At 44.6% G+C, this 17,176-nt stretch overlaps 1 protein-coding gene across 32 annotated transcripts in view; it reads right to left on the bottom strand.

Moving 5' to 3' along the window:
* Nucleotides 1-13,241, bottom strand: part of LOC110486461 (RNA binding protein fox-1 homolog 2) — a 39,605-nt gene extending 26,364 nt beyond the window's left edge. For 19 of the 32 annotated variants that reach the window (XR_016485978.1, XR_016485984.1, XR_016485971.1 and 16 more), the window contains exons 1-2: nucleotides 12,288-13,218; nucleotides 7,037-7,087 (exon numbers count right to left, since the gene is read on the bottom strand). Coding sequence is in view for 15 of the 32 variants with exons in the window: in XM_090196596.1 (XP_090052722.1) it covers nucleotides 7,037-7,087; nucleotides 12,288-12,533 (297 nt within the window). In the remaining 17 variants the exon portion in view is untranslated. Of the gene's footprint in view, nucleotides 1-7,036; nucleotides 7,088-12,287 lie in introns of all 32 variants that reach the window. The other 13 variants (XR_016485983.1, XR_016485989.1, XR_016485973.1 and 10 more) reach the window with 4 other exon arrangements.
* Between the last annotated feature and the right edge of the window lie 3,935 nt (nucleotides 13,242-17,176).

Raw genomic sequence — 17,176 nt, 5'->3', positions numbered from 1 at the left:
AGGAGTGCAGTTCCCCTGCACTTCTTGTTTTTTTCTCCCATTTTCTGCCCTGCCTGCAAAACGTCTATGCCAGTATGCAGACATCTGCTGAGGTTGGCTACTACAGAGGGGAGAGAGAGATGGAGAGAGGGAGGGAGAGAGGGACCAAAAGAGGTGATGGGAGGTGGTGGGAAAGGGGTAAGCGAGAGGCTGAGAGAGGCAGTGGATGCGAGCGAGAGATAACGGGATAGAGATAAAAGGATAAAGGGATGGGGGAAAGAGCGAGGGATGACGGGATTAGGGTGTAAGTGAGGAGGATGAGAGGATGAATGGGGGATGATCTAAGGATTAACTACACAGACTGAACACACTGATAAACACACAGATGCACAGCCATATGTATTGTGCACCCTGGCAGGAATACAAACACACACATGCTTTCAAACAAAGGGCTATTTCCATCACACACATACATTCAAACAATGCCCCTCCCCCAAAAAACACAGATCATCATGAGGCCATGCATATAGGGATGCACTGATATGGGCATTCTGGGCTGATGCAATAGTCCTAATCAATATTTTCTTGTCCATGGTGGATTATATATTGATATGGCAATATTAATTTGAAGGCCAATAAATGTATCCCTACATACCAACGAACAATACATAGCTCTACTAATTAGGTAGATTGAATTTATTAGACTATTAAAGTAGTAGGCTGGTCCAGCCGGAGTTAGAATACCTCATGATAAGCTGTAGACCACACTATTTACCAAGACAGATTTCATCTATTTTTTCTTAGCTGTTTATTTACTACCACAAACCGATGCTGGCACTAAGACTGCACTCAACAAACTGTATAAGGCCATAAGCAAATAATCATGCAGAGGCAGCACTCCTAGCGGTCGGTGATTTGAATGCAGGAACACTGAAATCAGTCTTCCCGCAATTTGTGCCAGCATTTAACCTGTGAAACTAGAGGCGAACAAAAACTCTAGACCACCTTTACTCCACACACAGAGACGCATAGCAAAGCTCTCCCTCCCCCTCCATTTGGCAAATCTGACCATAACTCTATTCCCCTGATTCCCGCTTACAAGCAAAAACTCAAATAGGAAGTAGCAGTGACACCCTCAATACGGAAGCAGTCCAATGAAGCGGATGCTAGGGTACAGGACTGTTTTACAAGTCAGACTGGAATATGTTCCGGGACTCATCCGATGGCATTGAGGACTATACCACATCAGTCATTGGCTTCATTAATAAATGCATTGATGACGTCGTCCCCAAGTGACCGTACGTACATATCCCAACCAGAAACAATGGATTATAGGCAACATCCGCACTGAGCTAAAGGCTACAGCTGATGCGTTCAAGGAGCGGGATACTAACCCAGACACATTAGAAATCCCACTACGCCCTCCGACAAACCATCAAACAGGCAAAAGCGTCAATACAGGACTAAGATCAAATCCTACTACACTGGCTCTGATGTGGCAGGGCTTGCAAACTATCACGGATTACAAAGGGAAACCCAGCCGCGAGCTGCCCAATGAAGTGCGCCTACCAGGTGAGCTAAATGCCTTCTATGCACTGAACCATACGTGAGAGCGCCAGCTCATCCGGACAACTGTGCGATCACGCTCTCAGTAGCCGATGTGAGTAAGCCCTTTAAACAGGTTAACATTCACAAGGCTGCGAGGCTAGACGGATTACCAGGACGCATACATGCGCTGACAAGCTGGCAAGTGTCTTCACTGACATTTTCAACCTATCCCTGACCTGGTCTGTAATACCAACTTGTTTCAAGCAGACCTCCATAGTCCCTGTGTCCAAGAACGCCAAGGTAACCCGTCTAAATGGCTCGTAGCACTCACATCTGTAGCCATGAAATGGTTTAAAAGGCAGGTCATGGCTCACATCAACACCATGATCCCAAACACCCTGAACCCACTCCAATTCACATACAAAAAGACAAATCTACGTGAGAATGCTGTTTATTGACTATAACTCAGCGTTCAACACCGTAGTACCCTCCAAGCTCATCACTAAGCTAAGGAACCTGGATATCCTGACGGACCACCCCCAGTTGGTGAGAGTAGGCAACACATCCACCACGCTGACCTTTAACACGAGGGCCCCTCAGGGGTGCATGCCTAGTTCCCTCCTGTATTCCCTATTCACCCACAACTGCGTGGCTGCGCACAACACCAATACAATCAATATAAGTTTCAGGACGACACGATGGTGGTAGGCCTGATCACAGACGACGATGAAACAGCCTATAATGAGTGTGATGCCAGGACAACAACCTCTCCCTTAACGTCGGCAAGACAAAGAAGCTGATCGTGGACTACAGGATACGGAGGGCCAAGCACACCCCCATTCACATCGACTGGGCTGTAGTGGAGCGGGTCGAAAGCTTTCAGTTCCTTGATGTCCACATCACTAAGTATCTATCATGGTCCAAAAACACCAACATAGTCGTGAAGAGAGCACACCAACGCCTCTTCACTCTCATGAGGCTGAAAAGATTTTGAATGGGCCCTCAAATCCTCAAAAAGTTAAACAGCTGCACCACTGAGAGCATCTTAACTGCCTACATCACTGCCTGGTATGATAACAGCTCGGCCTCCGACCGCAAGGCGGGTAGTGCGTATGGCCCAGGGTAGTGCGTATGGCCCAGTGCATCACCGAGTCCAAGCTCTCTGCCATTCAGGACCTCTATGCCAGGCAGTGTCAGAGGAAGGCCCTAAAAAAAAGTCAAAGATTCCAGCCACCCAAGTCATAGACTGTTCTCTCTGCTACAGCACAGCAAGCAGTACCGATGCATCAAGTCTGGAACCAACAGCACCCTGAACAGCTTCCACCCCCAAGCCATAAGGCTGCTAAATAGCTAGATAAATAGTTAACCAAATAGATACCTGGACTATCTGCATTGACCCTTTTTGCACAAACTTTTTTGACTCATCACATACACTGCTGCTACTGTTTACTGTCACCTTATTCCTAGTTATATTTACATATCTACCTCAATTACCTCATACCCCCTGCACATCGACTAGGTACTGGCACCCGTTGAACCAAGTTATCGTTACTCATTATGTATCTATTATTACATGTTTTACTTTTCTTTTATTTCTAAAAAGTCTTTCTCTGTATTGTTATTAAACTGGGTAGCGTGAGTTTTCTAAGGTGCTGGATTTAGACTCCAGTCTCTATGGAGGTGTGGGTTCGAATCCCACCTGTGCCAACGTTGATGTTACCTTGGGGCGGCAAGTAGCCTAGTAAAAATCTGTCATTCTGCCCCTGAACAAGGCAGTTAACCCATTGTAAATAAGAATTTGTTCTTAACTGACTAGCCTAGTTAAATAAAGTTTCAAATAAAAATGTTAAAACAAATTAAGGGCCCCCTCAGTAAGCATTTCACTGTGAGTCCACACCTGTTGTTTACGAAACAAAAATACATACATACAGATTAAAGGATAAAACACAAAGCCAGGAGGCTTATTTCCATTGTGGTCCTCAGGTATGGATGTGATTTTGCTGCAGTAAATGCACAACACAATACTGCACAACTGACCCAACAGTCAGAAGTTATCTCTTCTATATAATCAGAGCCAGATACAGCACTGTGTGGTCACTGTATACTAAAGTCTTCAAAAGCCAAGTTAATAAACAGATCACTGACCATTTCAAATCCCACCGTACCTTCTCCGCTGTGCAATCCGGTTTCCGAGCTGGTCACAGGTGCACCTCAGCCACGCTCAAGGTACCAAATGATATCATAACCGCCATCGATAAAAGACAGTACTGTGCAGCCGTCTTCATCGACCTGGCCAAGGCTTTCGACTCTGTCAATCACTGTATTCTTATCGGCAGACTCAATAGCCTTGGTTTCTCAAATGCCTGGTTCACCAACTACTTCTCAGATAGAGTTCAGTGTGTCAAATCGGAGGGCCTGTTGTCTGGACCTCTGGCAGTCTCTATGAGGGTACCACAAGGTTCAATTCTCAGGCCAACTCTTTTCTCTGTATATTTCAACGATGTCGCTCTTGCTGCGGATGATTCCCTGATCCACCTCTACGAAGACGACACCATTCTGTATACATTTGGCCCTTCTTTGGACACTGTGTTAAACTTCCAAATGAGCTTCAATGCCATACAACACTCCTTCCGTTGCCTACAACTGCTCTTAAACGCTAGTAAAACCAAATGCATGCTTTTCAACCCTTCGCTGCCCGCACCCGCCCGACTAGCATCACTACTCTGGACGGTTCTGACTTAGAATGTGGACAACTACAAATACCTAGGTGTCTGGCTAGACTGTAAACTCTCCTTCCAGACTCATTAAATGAAACCAAAATGAAATCTAGAATCGGCTTCCTATTTCGCAACAAAGCCTCTAATCATACCCTTGTAAAACTGACCATCCTACCGATCCTTGACTTCGGCGATATCATTTACAAAGTAGCCTCCAACACTCTACTCAGCAAACTGGATGCAGTCCATCACATTGCCATCCATTTTGTCACCAAAGCCCCATATACCACCCACCACTGCGACCTGTTTGCTCTCGTTGGCTGGCCCTCGCTACATATTAGTCGCCAGACCCACTGGCTCCAGATCATCTATAGGTCTTTGCTAGGTAAAGCTCCACTTTATCTCAGCTCACTGGTCACGATAACATCCACCCGTAGCACACGCTCCAGCAGGTATAGCTCACTGGTCTTCCCCAAAGCCAACACCTTGTTTGGCAGCCTTTGCTTCCAGTTCTCTGCTGCCAATGACTGGAACGAACTGCAAAAATCGCTGAAGCTGGAGACTTATATTTCCCTCACTAACTTTATACATCAGCTAACCGATCGCTGCAGCTGTAAATAGCCCATCAAATCTACCTACCTGATCCCCATATTTGTTATTTACTTTGCTGCTCTTTTGCACAGCAGTTTTTCTACTTGCACATCATCATCTGCACATCTATCACTAGTGTTAATTGTAATTACTTGCTACTATGACCTATTTATTGCCTTACCTCCTCATGCCATTTGCACACACTGTATATATACTTTTTTTTCTATTGTGTTATTGACTGTACACTTGTTTATTCCATGTGTAACTCTGTGTTGTTGTATGTGTCGAACTGCTTTGCTTTATCTTGGCCAGGTCGCAGTTGTAAATAAGAACGTGTTCTCAACTAGCCTACCTGGTTAAATAAAGGTGAAATAAAAAATAAATAAATATATACTGACTGACTGGGACCATCATAATCATCATGACTTCTGTAGCCTAAACATGATGAGGAGAGGCACTAGACTCATACTACAGGACCCTACCAACCTCCAGACAAACCCACATACGTAGGGTTTTGGCTAAGCCACCATGCAGGGGCGGCAGGTAGTCTAGTGGTTAGAGCGTTGGACTTGAAACTGACATGTTGCAAGATCGAATCCCCGAGCTGACAAGGTAAAAATCTGCCATTCTGCCCCTGAACAAGGCAGTTAACCCACTGTTCCGAGGCAGTCATTGAAAATAAGTACTTGTTCTTAACTGACTTGCCTAGTTAAATAAAGGTAAAATATATTTTTTTAAATTATAAACATTGACACAGCCAAAGCTACAGGTAGATCAACCAGCGCAAAACAGCTCTTAGGAACTCCAGCTAGAGTGTAGGCTAGACTAACTCCTCCACCCCTTTGCATGACAACCGGCTCAACACCTATGTGTACCCGATTACATCACTAAGAACTAGCTAGCATTAAATCGTTTGTTGTATGTTTGACTAGTCTTGAATCAAATAAGTAAGTTATGATCCAAACAAACACATGGGAACCTAACTATTTTAACAACCTTACCAAATGCATGTTACTTCAGACGTTTCTAGCCCAATTGCCTCAGCAGGAATTTCTGGCATCCCCATTTTTTTTGCAGGGATTTCTCTCCAAATCTAACATTGGTAAAATTATTTTTACATCAACAAATAATCTTTAATTCATTACATTTTCATCTCTTATCAAAATTAAAAGAAAAACAATTACATTTACTCAATAAAGTTGTATTTTTTAAATTATCTTTCCTAAAAATATTTGTATATTGTCCTATACAATAATATGCACTCTTAATTTTTATTTTAAAAAAAATATTTTGGCAACCCCACCGCAGTTCCCCCGTGACCCACTTTGAATACCACTCATCTAGCCTATATATTACCTCACCACAGAAAGGTTAACTTCAATATGGTGGCTCACTTGCTTCAGTCTCTGTCCTCCGATGCTCTCACTTTCCCTCTCTCCTGCCTCTTCTGCTTTCCATCCACCCCTCCTCCTCCCCCTCTCTCCAGCACAAGCAGCGAGCGAGCTGCATTCCCAAGAAAGGAGATGGCAGGGGTAGAGGAACGCACGTTGGAGGAAAAAACACAATGAAGATAAAGCTGTGGAGACCCATTATGTTGAGAGGAGAGGGAGGGCAGGCAGGCAGACCAACACCCCCCTCCTGTGGCTCTGCCAGAGACCTGCACTCACATCTCAGCCATGACAACAGACAGAAGACACAGCACTGTGCTGCTGCTCCCAGACAGATAAGAGACTCTCAGAAACAGCCCTGTCTGGTGCACATAAGGAACTCATTACTGGAAGTGATATTTAAAACTCCGTCCAAACCCGGACGACGCTGGGCCAATTGTGCGCCGCCCTATGGGACTCCCAATCACGGCCGGATGTGACGCAGCCTGGATTCGAACCAGGGACTGTAGTGACGCCTCTTGCACTGAGATGCAGTGCCTTAGACCGCTGCACCACTCGATATGGAGGGAGACCACAAGAAATTAGAGCGAGAAGGGGAAAGAGAGCAGGGGAATGTGGATTGTGGAAAAGTGTGCACAGCAGCCAAGCAGATCAAATTGATTCAGAGTGGAAAATGTCGTCAGTTTCTGTAGGCGATGTTCGTGTTGGGCCTTCTGAAGTACTATAATAGTACTATAACGTGTTTCATGAAACTCCATACATCCATCAATTATACCTAAATTAAAGGAGCCTTCAGTAAGATGGTACTCTTACCTGGCTGTGGGGTGGGTATCCAAGGAAACCTGGGGTTAAAGGGTCGTTGTTCTAAAAAAAAAAGAAGAAAGAAAGAAAGAGAGAGAGGTAAGGGTTTGGAAAATGTGATGCGATTCAACATGAGTCTAACATTTTGCAGTGAAGTCACTTTTCAGCTTCAATCTTCACCCCTAACAAAGTAATATGCTCCAGAGGAGAAATAGCCTAGCTGTTACTTGTGATGGGGGAACAATGTATACAGTAAAATATCAGGATGTCATTTTTGCATTATTGCAAAATTATGTTTGTATTTTTCCTTCTTAGCTTGTTCTCCATCTTGTTTTCAGCACTTTCATTAAAACTCGTTTTCTCATGGCTCGCTCTAGTCCCTCTGCAGCAAACGTAGGGTGAGCAATATGTTTGGAATCGCAACACATATAGAATCGTGAGAATCGCAATTCATATCGGCACCTAAGTATCGTGAGGGCCCTGGCAGTTCCCAGCCCTATCTGTTACGGTATACCCTACAGCCCAATACATTTATGAAAATACGTATGGTGCAGGAAAGAAGCAGGGAACTTAAGGTGGCACATTTCATAAAGGATTATACAAGTTAACATGATGACTCTTTTGGTTTAGACCCGGAGCGCTGCCTCAACCATGTAGAGCAGCTGGTGAATCATTCTGCAGCCAGGCCAGGTCCTTATTCAGCAGACAAAACAAGTTGCACTCCGCAACAACAACAAAGAGCACCCTTCCCCCAGTCATGCCCCAGAATCTAGTGTTGTGGTTAATTGATCTGTAATTACTTCTAATTAGATTATTTCTGTCGACCCCTCCCTCTCCCTCTGGCAGAAGAGCCATTGTTCATTGCAATGTAATGGAAGGGAAAAGAACGGGGGAGAGGGGGCAGGATATAACAATAGGGGAAAAGTTCAACCAAACGATGATATTGACAACAGTAAGGAGAGACGATTACAGCGATCCCGTCTGACATGCTAGCAGTACACTGTGCAGGGAAAATAGGCAGAGTAACAATCATTCTCAGGGAAAGGAGGGTGGAACATCCTACACGTGTTAAAAAGGGTGAATATGTTTCCATTGTGCTTGTGCTAAAAGACGAGAGTCAGAAACTCATTATAAATTCATACATTATCTCCATTAGCTTCCATTCAGTGAGAGGCCAGTGCTGGTGTAATGTAGTAAAAAGGTGGTCGTGGCCTCTTCATTGTAAACAGACAGAGGTAACCTCCTGCTTCTGCCCCAACCTGCTTCCTGGGGGAATTGGTCCCTCCCTACTATAATTTTTTCAACCAATCATGGGAAAGGTCTGACTCAGGATGCCATGGCGACAGCACGGGAGAGATGCCCTCTCAGAAAGCTAGCTGTGCTGGCTGTGCTTACTACACTAACCCTGGATGGGGCTCCACAGCCACGCCACAATGAGACATGGTGGTGGTAGAGGGAGGGAGTGGCAGAGCAAAAACAGGGAGGGGACAGAGGAAGGAAAGGGGAATGAGGTCAATCAAACAAGTAGAGAAGGACAACATTTGACAGGGCACAGAGAGCGTTTAAGTCGTGAGCAGCAGAAGTGAGTGACAGACTGATGCTGTCTGGACAGTACAGACTATAGCATACATGACTCATGCCAGAGGAGTGAGATGTATGCTACTCAGTCCAGCAGTGTCCGGTCTACCTCTCCTACATAAAACAGCCCTCTCTTTGTCTCCCCCTCTCCACTTCCTGTTTCATCTGGAACCAATTCCCCCCTCGTGCCTAGTCCCCTGGGGGAACACACTCTTCAGTGCGCCGCATTAAAGTGGGAGAGCCGCGGAACGGACAGTGCTGTATTCAGCAACACACGAGGTAAAAACACTGGTAGTCTTCAAAGACTGGACAGTGGAGGACTGATGATGATGCGACACACTGAACATTTGAAAGGATGCAGGTCTCCAATGCCTCTGGCAATGTCAGAGTTACACACTCGTGTTTACAAGGCACCATCAGTGGAAAAACAATGTAGCGCATCACTTGGAAACCAGAACTACCCCACATGATACATAAGGTTGCAGTAAAAAAATGATTTGTTCCAGTAGAAAGGCAGGATGAAGAGGGAGGACTTTAGGTTAGAACAGGGGGAGGGAGAGGAGAAGAATTTGGTAACATCTGGAATCAATCTGTCTGGAGGAAAGGGGGAGGGAGACGAATGGGGGATGGAGGGAAAAGAAAGAACAAGAGAGTGAGATGGAAATTAGGAGAGAAAGACAGGGGTGGAAGAATGTGGGGATTAAGAAAGACAAAGACAAGAAGTGAAAAATACAGCAAAAAGAAGAGACCAAGAAATGGAGACAATGACTCATACCCCAAGAATGTCATGTGACTTATATTTCCTTAAAGGGTGGGGGAGGGGGGTCTGAACTTGATACTCATTGTTAAAACACACACACACTTTCTTTTGCGGGGCATATGGCGCTTTGGTCTGCATATCAGGGCTGCTTTGTCTGTAAAGTTTTTCAAGTTTTTATTACGCTCAACGAAACTCAGTCCCTCTTCCATGCAGATACAGACAGTAATTTAACAGAGTACCAACTACTTTGGTATTAATTACACTCATTTACAGTAGAGGGGTAGTTATGAGGTGTGGCTGCTCTGAGGGCCAGGGCTCCAGACTCTACGGATCAGAAATGTACACACACCTCATACAGTGACTTTCTCTCTGTATGCTCAAGTAAAGGGCGTCGCTCTGCTGGGTTTTTCTCTCCCCCACTTTCTATTTGAGGAAAAGTCAAGAAGTTGAGAGTTGGAGCAAATGGGCAGAAAAAGAGAGCAGTGGAGGGAGGAGGGCAAAATGGCATGAGGTCAACAGATGGTGAGGGAGGAGGGGGATGGGGAAGAAGAGATGGAGGGGTGGACAGAGGGTGGTACGCTGAGGAGCAGAGGGGACAAAAATAAGGAGAAAGAAGACAGGATGAATCAACGTTACCGACAGGGAGACATTCGCAGGCGGAGATGAAAGTACATATGACAGTTTGGGGGCAGCGGGGTAGAAGGGGAGGTGACAACAACCAGTGTCCAGGGTTAACATGCGAGTGTAAGTGGCAGGCCCTGCATCTGATTAAATGAGTGGCGGACTGTAAAAAAGGGGGGGAGGGGGGGGGGGAGTTTGAGCACTGTTGTGTTGAGCAACATCTTGAAGAGAATTTTGTGCTTATCTCAAGGGGTGAAAGGTCAAGGGTGACACCGTTGCATTGCGCTCAAAGTTCAGTGACAACCATTAGTGAGTGTCCACTAGTGTGCTGCACATTATAACTCCTACTTTTTTCTTTGGGGTTTTAATGACAGCCAATGTTCCCGCTATTACTAGTCAACATTCCCTGGTAGCCTGATAGTTTCAAAGAATACTGCACCTTTGGAGCTTATCTGTGCAAAACTGTATAATCTTAATGGTTTGTTTATATCGTAGTTTCCCCTTCAACACTCGCCCACCCTCTCCCCCCTTTACTCTCCTCTCCTTGAAGCGATCAGTCTGGTTAATGCCCTCTCCTAAATGAGCTTTGATCTCGTTAGCGCGACACAAAGCCTCTTTACTGCCAACGATAGGATAAATCTGCTCTCGGGGAGCCGGAGGGAGGCATATAGAGCACACTGTACACTATCAGGCTGGACTAGGCTAGGGCACATCAATACTGCATAGTGGGAAACAGAGAGAGAGATTGGACGGTAGAGACAGTGAGCAGGGGTGGGGAGGTTTGTCTCACAGGCAGTGCACACTCAAATTCTATGGACCAGGAGTTAATTAGCAATCTGGAAATATGCCTTAGGGGGAGGATGACGGAAACCAAAGAAGAGGATGGAGAAGAGAGGACACTCCTCTCCCATTTAATATGTCAGCCATGATTTAGGCTGTTACCCATCCTGTCCTCTGGGTAGCAATGAACATCAAATAGCTACCCATCGACACACCAAAAATATTTTGTGAACTCATCTTCTCAGCACTGAACATGATGTCACCTACTTAATTACATTAAGCACCACCATTGTAATTTCCTAATGTTTACCCTTAGTTATCGTCAAACCTAAGCTGCATAGAGGATTTTTCTACAACTTTCTCCTTCTCTCGTGTTAAAATGTTCTCTCATACTGTAAATCCTGCCTTCTATCCTCCTGTTTCCTCCCTCTCTCCTGTGGGCGTATTTCCAGCCTGATCCACAATGGCAGGAGATCAATATAAGTGATTGGCAGCGAGATCCTGTTGCACCTCTCATTGTCACACCAGCTACACGTAACCTTTTGTCATCACCATTCATCCATTATATGGTGTGAGGAACATGGCCTGCCCATTTGTCATTGCAATAGGTATGCAGCAGTACCAATTGAAACATTTTCCCAATCCCCAGGATTCAATTACCCACAGCTGACCCGGAACCATGTTTGACTGCTGCCTCAAACAAAAACACTATGTCAGCTATTTTCAATGATGCTTACAGATACTGTATGTGCATGTAATATCACTGTTTAGCCGAAGAGCAGAGTACTGTTGCTATGCTGTATCAGCAGTCAAGTCATGGAGAGGCCCATAGCTAGAGGCAAGGTATCCTATCCTAAAGCCCCTTTCCTTCCTACTCCCTTATTCACGAATAGGGGTCTGTTCTTTGTCTCTCCCATAGTGACCCCTCCCCCAACCCCCTGTCTCTCTCCTCTTTTTAGCACCTAGCTCCAATCACAGACCAGGGGGACTGGCACAAATTACTGTTCCCAATGCGAGTACCCTCCTGTGTCGGAGGCTTTGATGTGATGTCCAACGACAAAGACCTACCATAATGGTAAAGGCGGGAATAGCAGTGTGTACATATCTGCAGTGCACGTAAATTCATGAAAGGCATTTATGTATCGTCGGATATATGCTGTAGCGTAACTGTCACTGCCGAGAAGCTGTGGGCTATCATATTACCTTTGCCTCGGCCATAATCATGGTGTTAGTCTAGCTGCCACGAGCACAGAACAATGTGCAAGACACGTTTTGTACCTAGATTGTAATTCTACTGCACGCTCGTTACTGCAGTTGATGCGACGAGGCATGCTATTGATAGGCGGGCCTGCCTGTCAGCAGAATCATGACCCACTGATGTTCTTGAAACAATAGACGTAGCGTGCTATTGAAATGAAATCGTTTAATGCAGGGGTTACAATGTTGCACACATTCAATGAAAACAACACATTGACCGGAAACAAACAGCAATGTGGCTTCATTTGTTGATGTTCTACTCCTTACCTGTCCAATGTCACCAACACCCACCGTCCCGTCTATCCTTGGCCGTTTGCACTCTGCTCCTGCTAATTCGGTCAAAGCTGCAGCTGTTTGCTCAGGATCCCCTCGTTTCATTCCCCGGAGGATTGCTGCTGGACCCCCGGTCGTGTTCGCGTGGGGTCCAGTCGCTGTATCAATGTCCTTTTCCCGGTCCATCATTCCCCGAGAAACGGGTAACATTATGGATGCGACGTCGGTCGACATTAACATTGGACGGCAGATAGTCTACACTTACAAGTCTAGCTATTTTTTTTAAAACCTTTTACTTCTTCCCTATCCTGGGATAAGTAATGCTATTCCCTGAATGTGCAAATAGCTGATTGTAGCTGGTCTTCTTGGCCAAATGTATTGTACCGCTAGCAAGATTGTTATTGTCTAATCAATACATAACACCATGACCATGTGTGGCTCGTGCACATTTCACACGATTACTAGCGTTAGAAAAATAGTCACAATAGAACACGTAAACCAAGTAAATACAAAACACTAATTCCTTGCTAATTAGCTAGCTACACATTCCGCTAGCTAGCTAACGATACTTCTATCTTCGCCGAATATCGAAAATGTTAGGAAATGATTTGAATCACTAATCTTCTCCTTGCGAAGCCAATGCGTCCTCCGCTCCCAACCAAATATATCTTTAAGCCTTTCTTTGCTTTCACCTTCTCTTTCTCCTAGCCTTTTTTATCACCCTTCTTTTTCTCGCAGTATGTTCAGTGAATTCTAGTGGCGTGTACAGACTGGCGAGGAACACGATTTCCTCTCTATCGTGTACGTCCCGATTGGTGTGGTGTGGAACGGGCCGCAGAGAGTGCACTGATCTGGTGTCAGTTTTTTCTCCATGTGCTAAGATTACGATAGGGGTAAACAATTTAGACGGGTCCTAGATCTGCCCTCTCTATATTCCCCTCCTTTTCCTCTGTCGTATTCCCTCCTGCACCCCCCTTCTCTTTTTTTTCACCATAACATACACAGTGGCATTTCATTTAGCGTAGCCTCCCTCAAATGTATTTTTACGGCTTTTGTCATTACCGAAAGATTACATTGAAATAATTTAATTTCGTAAACATTTATCGTGTAAATTGGTATGTTTATGTTTAGGGGATTGTTTGTGTGAAAATATGAGACGGCTTGCCACGATTTATGGCGAGGTATTTGTCTTCTTTTTTTTTTTACGACTGCGCACACCCCACCACCCCTCTGCATGAAGCGTCCATGCTTGAGCGAGTGTTCAAATCAAGGAATAGAGTATAAAGAGTTTCCCCACGACGCTTTAATTTACTTTCACTAGTCAGATGGCGGTGATACAGCTAATGAAGCGGAGGGGAGGGGTTCTAAAATAAAGAGGGAATATATTGGGATAGGCCTAAAATAACACACAACCAGCAATTTAACAATGTAGAATACGTATGTGTGAGAAAAGACGCAGGGTAGTATAGGCCTGGCTGCACACATGTTAAATATGATCTATTATAAACCACTCAAACCTAGGCAATTTCAAAGGCGAATTATTTTACAGGACTGATATGAAAGCATGTTTTTTTATGATAGTGCGACGCCTGGTGGATATCAAACAACTTAATCAATGGACATGCAAGTGACACGTTTCAAGTTTTTAATGTCACATGCACAAATCCAGGGAAATGCATTTCTTGCAAAGCTCTAAACCCAACAAAACTGTAATGAATAACAATGTAATAACAAATAACATAAGATAGAACAAAAACACACAAGAAATAAGAAAAACATGAGAAAGTAAGTAAGAATAATATATACAGGGTCAGTCAGCTTCAGTACCATATTTACAATGTGCAGGGATACTGGAGTAATAGAGGTAGATCTTTGGGCTACCGAGTGGCGCAGCAGTCTGAGGCACGGCATCTCCATGCTAGAGGTGTCACTACAGATCCTAGTTCAATTCCAGGCTGTATCACAACCTGCCGTGATTGGGAGTCCCATAAGGCGGCACACAATTGGCCCAGTGTTCCCAGGGTTAGAGTTTGGCCTGGGTAGGCTGTCATTGTAAATAGGAATTTGTTCTTAACTGACTTGCCTGGTTAAATAAATCAAATCAGTGGAAGCTGAAGGGAGGACAGCTCATAATAATGTCTGGAATGGTGCAAATGGAATGGCATCAAACACATAAAAAACATGTGTTTGATTCCATTCCACTTATTGTGCTCCAGCCATTACCACAAGCCCATCCTCCCCAATTAAGGTGACACCAACCTCCTTTGGTAGATATGTATAGGGGTAAGGTGACTAGGCATCAGGATACAGTGCCTTGCGAAAGTATTCAGCCCCCTTGAACTTTGCGACCTTTTGCCACATTTCAGGCTTCAAACATAAAGATATAAAACTGTATTTTTTTGTGAAGAATCAACAACAAGTGGAACACAATCATGAAGTGGAACGACATTTATTGGATATTTCAAACTTTTTTAACAAATCAAAAACTGAAAAATTGAGCGTGCAAAATTATTCAGCCCCCTTAAGTTAATACTTTGTAGCGCCACCTTTTGCTGCGATTACAGCTGTAAGTCGCTTGGGGTATGTCTCTATCAGTTTTGCACATCAAGAGACTGACATTTTTTCCCATTCCTCCTTGCAAAACAGCTCGAGCTCAGTGAGGTTGGATGGAGAGCATTTGTGAACAGCAGTTTTCAGTTCTTTCCACAGATTCTCGATTGGATTCAGGTCTGGACTTTGACTTGGCCATTCTAACACCTGGATATGTTTATTTTTGAACCATTCCATTGTAGATTTTGCTTTATGTTTTGGATCATTGTCTTGTTGGAAGACAAATCTCCGTCCCAGTCTCAGGTCTTTTGCAGACTCCATCAGGTTTTCTTCCAGAATGGTCCTGTATTTGGCTCCATCCATATTCCCATCAATTTTAACCATCTTCCCTGTCCCTGCTGAAGAAAAGCAGGCCCAAACCATGATGCTGCCACCACCATGGTTGACAGTGGGGATGGTGTGTTCAGGCTGATGAGCTGTGTTGCTTTTACGCCAAACATAACGTTTTGCATTGTTGCCAAAAAGTTCAATTTTGGTTTCATCTGACCAGAGCACCTTCTTCCACATATTTGGTGTGTCTCCCAGATGGCTTGTGGCAAACTTTAAACAACACTTTTTTATGGATATCTTTAAGAAATGGCTTTCTTCTTGCCACTCTTCCATAAAGGCCAGATTTGTGCAATATACGACTGATTGTTGTCCTATGGACAGAGTCTCCCACCTCAGCTGTAGATCTCTGTAGTTCATCCAGAGTGATCATGGGCCTCTTGGCTGCATCTCTGATCAGTCTTCTCCTTGTATGAGCTGAAAGTTTAGAGGGACGGCAGGTCTTGGTAGATTTGCAGTGGTCTGATACTCCTTCCATTTCAATATTATCGCTTGCACAGTGCTCCTTGGGATGTTTAAAGCTTGGGAAATATTTTTGTATCCAAATCCGGCTTCTTTAAACTTCTTCACAACAGTATCTCGGACCTGCCTGGTGTGTTCCTTGTTCTTCATGATGCTCTCTGCGCTTTTAACGGACCTCTGAGACTATCACAGTGCAGGTGCATTTATACGGAGACTTGATTACACACAGGTGGATTGTATTTATCATCATTAGTCATTTAGGTCAACATTGGATCATTCAGAGATCCTCACTGAACTTCTGGAGAGAGTTTGCTGAACTGAAAGTAAAGGGGCTGAATAATTTTGCACGCCCAATTTTTCAGTTTTTGATTTGTTAAAAAAGTTTGAAATATCCAATAAATGTCGTTCCACTTCATGATTGTGTCCCACTTGTTGTTGATTCTTCACAAAAAAATACAGTTTTATATCTTTATGTTTGAAGCCTGAATGTGTGGCAAAAGGTTGCAAAGTTCAAGGGGGCCGAATACTTTCGCAAGGCACTGTATATGATAAAAAGAGAAGCAGCAGTAGACTGTAGAGTCAGTATAAATGTATGTGCATATTATGTGTGTGAGCAAATGATGGCGTGAGTGTTGGAGTGTCTGTGTGCGTGACTGTATAGGGACCTGTGAGTGTGCATAGAGACAGTGCAAAAATACAATTCAGGGGTCAACTCTGATAATCCATGTAGCCGTTTTGTTAGCTCTTTAGCAGTCTTATGGCTTGGGGATAGAAGCTGTTCAGGAGCCTCTTGGTGTCAGACTTGATGCACCAGCACCGCTTGCCATGTGGAAGCAGAGAGAACAGTCTGTGGCTTGGGTGGCTGGAGTCTTTAACAATTTTCTGGGCCTTTCCTGATATAGAGGTTCTGGTTGGAAGGGAGCTCAGCTCCAGTGATGTACCGGGCTGTCCGCACCACCCTCTGTAGCACCATGCAATCGAGCGTGGTGCTATTACCATACCAAGCAGTGATGCAGCCAGTCAAGATGCTCTCAATAGTACAGCTGTAGAACTTTTTGAGGATTTGAGGGCCCATGCCAAGCCTTTTCAACCTCTGGAGGGGGAAGAGGCGCTGTCATGCGTTCTTCACGACTGCACGTATGTTTGTGGGCCATTTTAAGTCCTTAGCGATTTGGACAGCAAGGAACTTGAAGCTCTCTACCTGCTCCACTATAGCCAAGCTATTGTGGATGGAAAACACCAGTCTCAACATCAGCAGTGAAGAGGCAACTCCGGGATGCTGGCCTTCTAGGCAGAGTTGCAAAGAAAAAGCCATATCTCAGACTGGCCAATAAAAAGAAAAGATTAAGATGGGCAAAAGAACACAAACACTGGACAGAGGAACTCTGCCTAGAAGGCCAGCATCGTGGAGTTGCGTCTTCACTGTTGACGTTGAGACTGGTGTTTTGCAGGTACTATTTAATGAAGCTGCCAGTTGAGGACTT

Source organism: Oncorhynchus mykiss, chromosome 13 (assembly GCF_057628025.1).
Source record: "Oncorhynchus mykiss isolate SJ-2025 chromosome 13, ASM5762802v1, whole genome shotgun sequence".
In the NCBI taxonomy this organism is placed as follows: domain Eukaryota; kingdom Metazoa; phylum Chordata; class Actinopteri; order Salmoniformes; family Salmonidae; genus Oncorhynchus; species Oncorhynchus mykiss.
The sequence above is the reverse complement of the archived record's forward strand: the minus strand, read 5'-3'. Positions and strand labels throughout refer to the sequence as shown.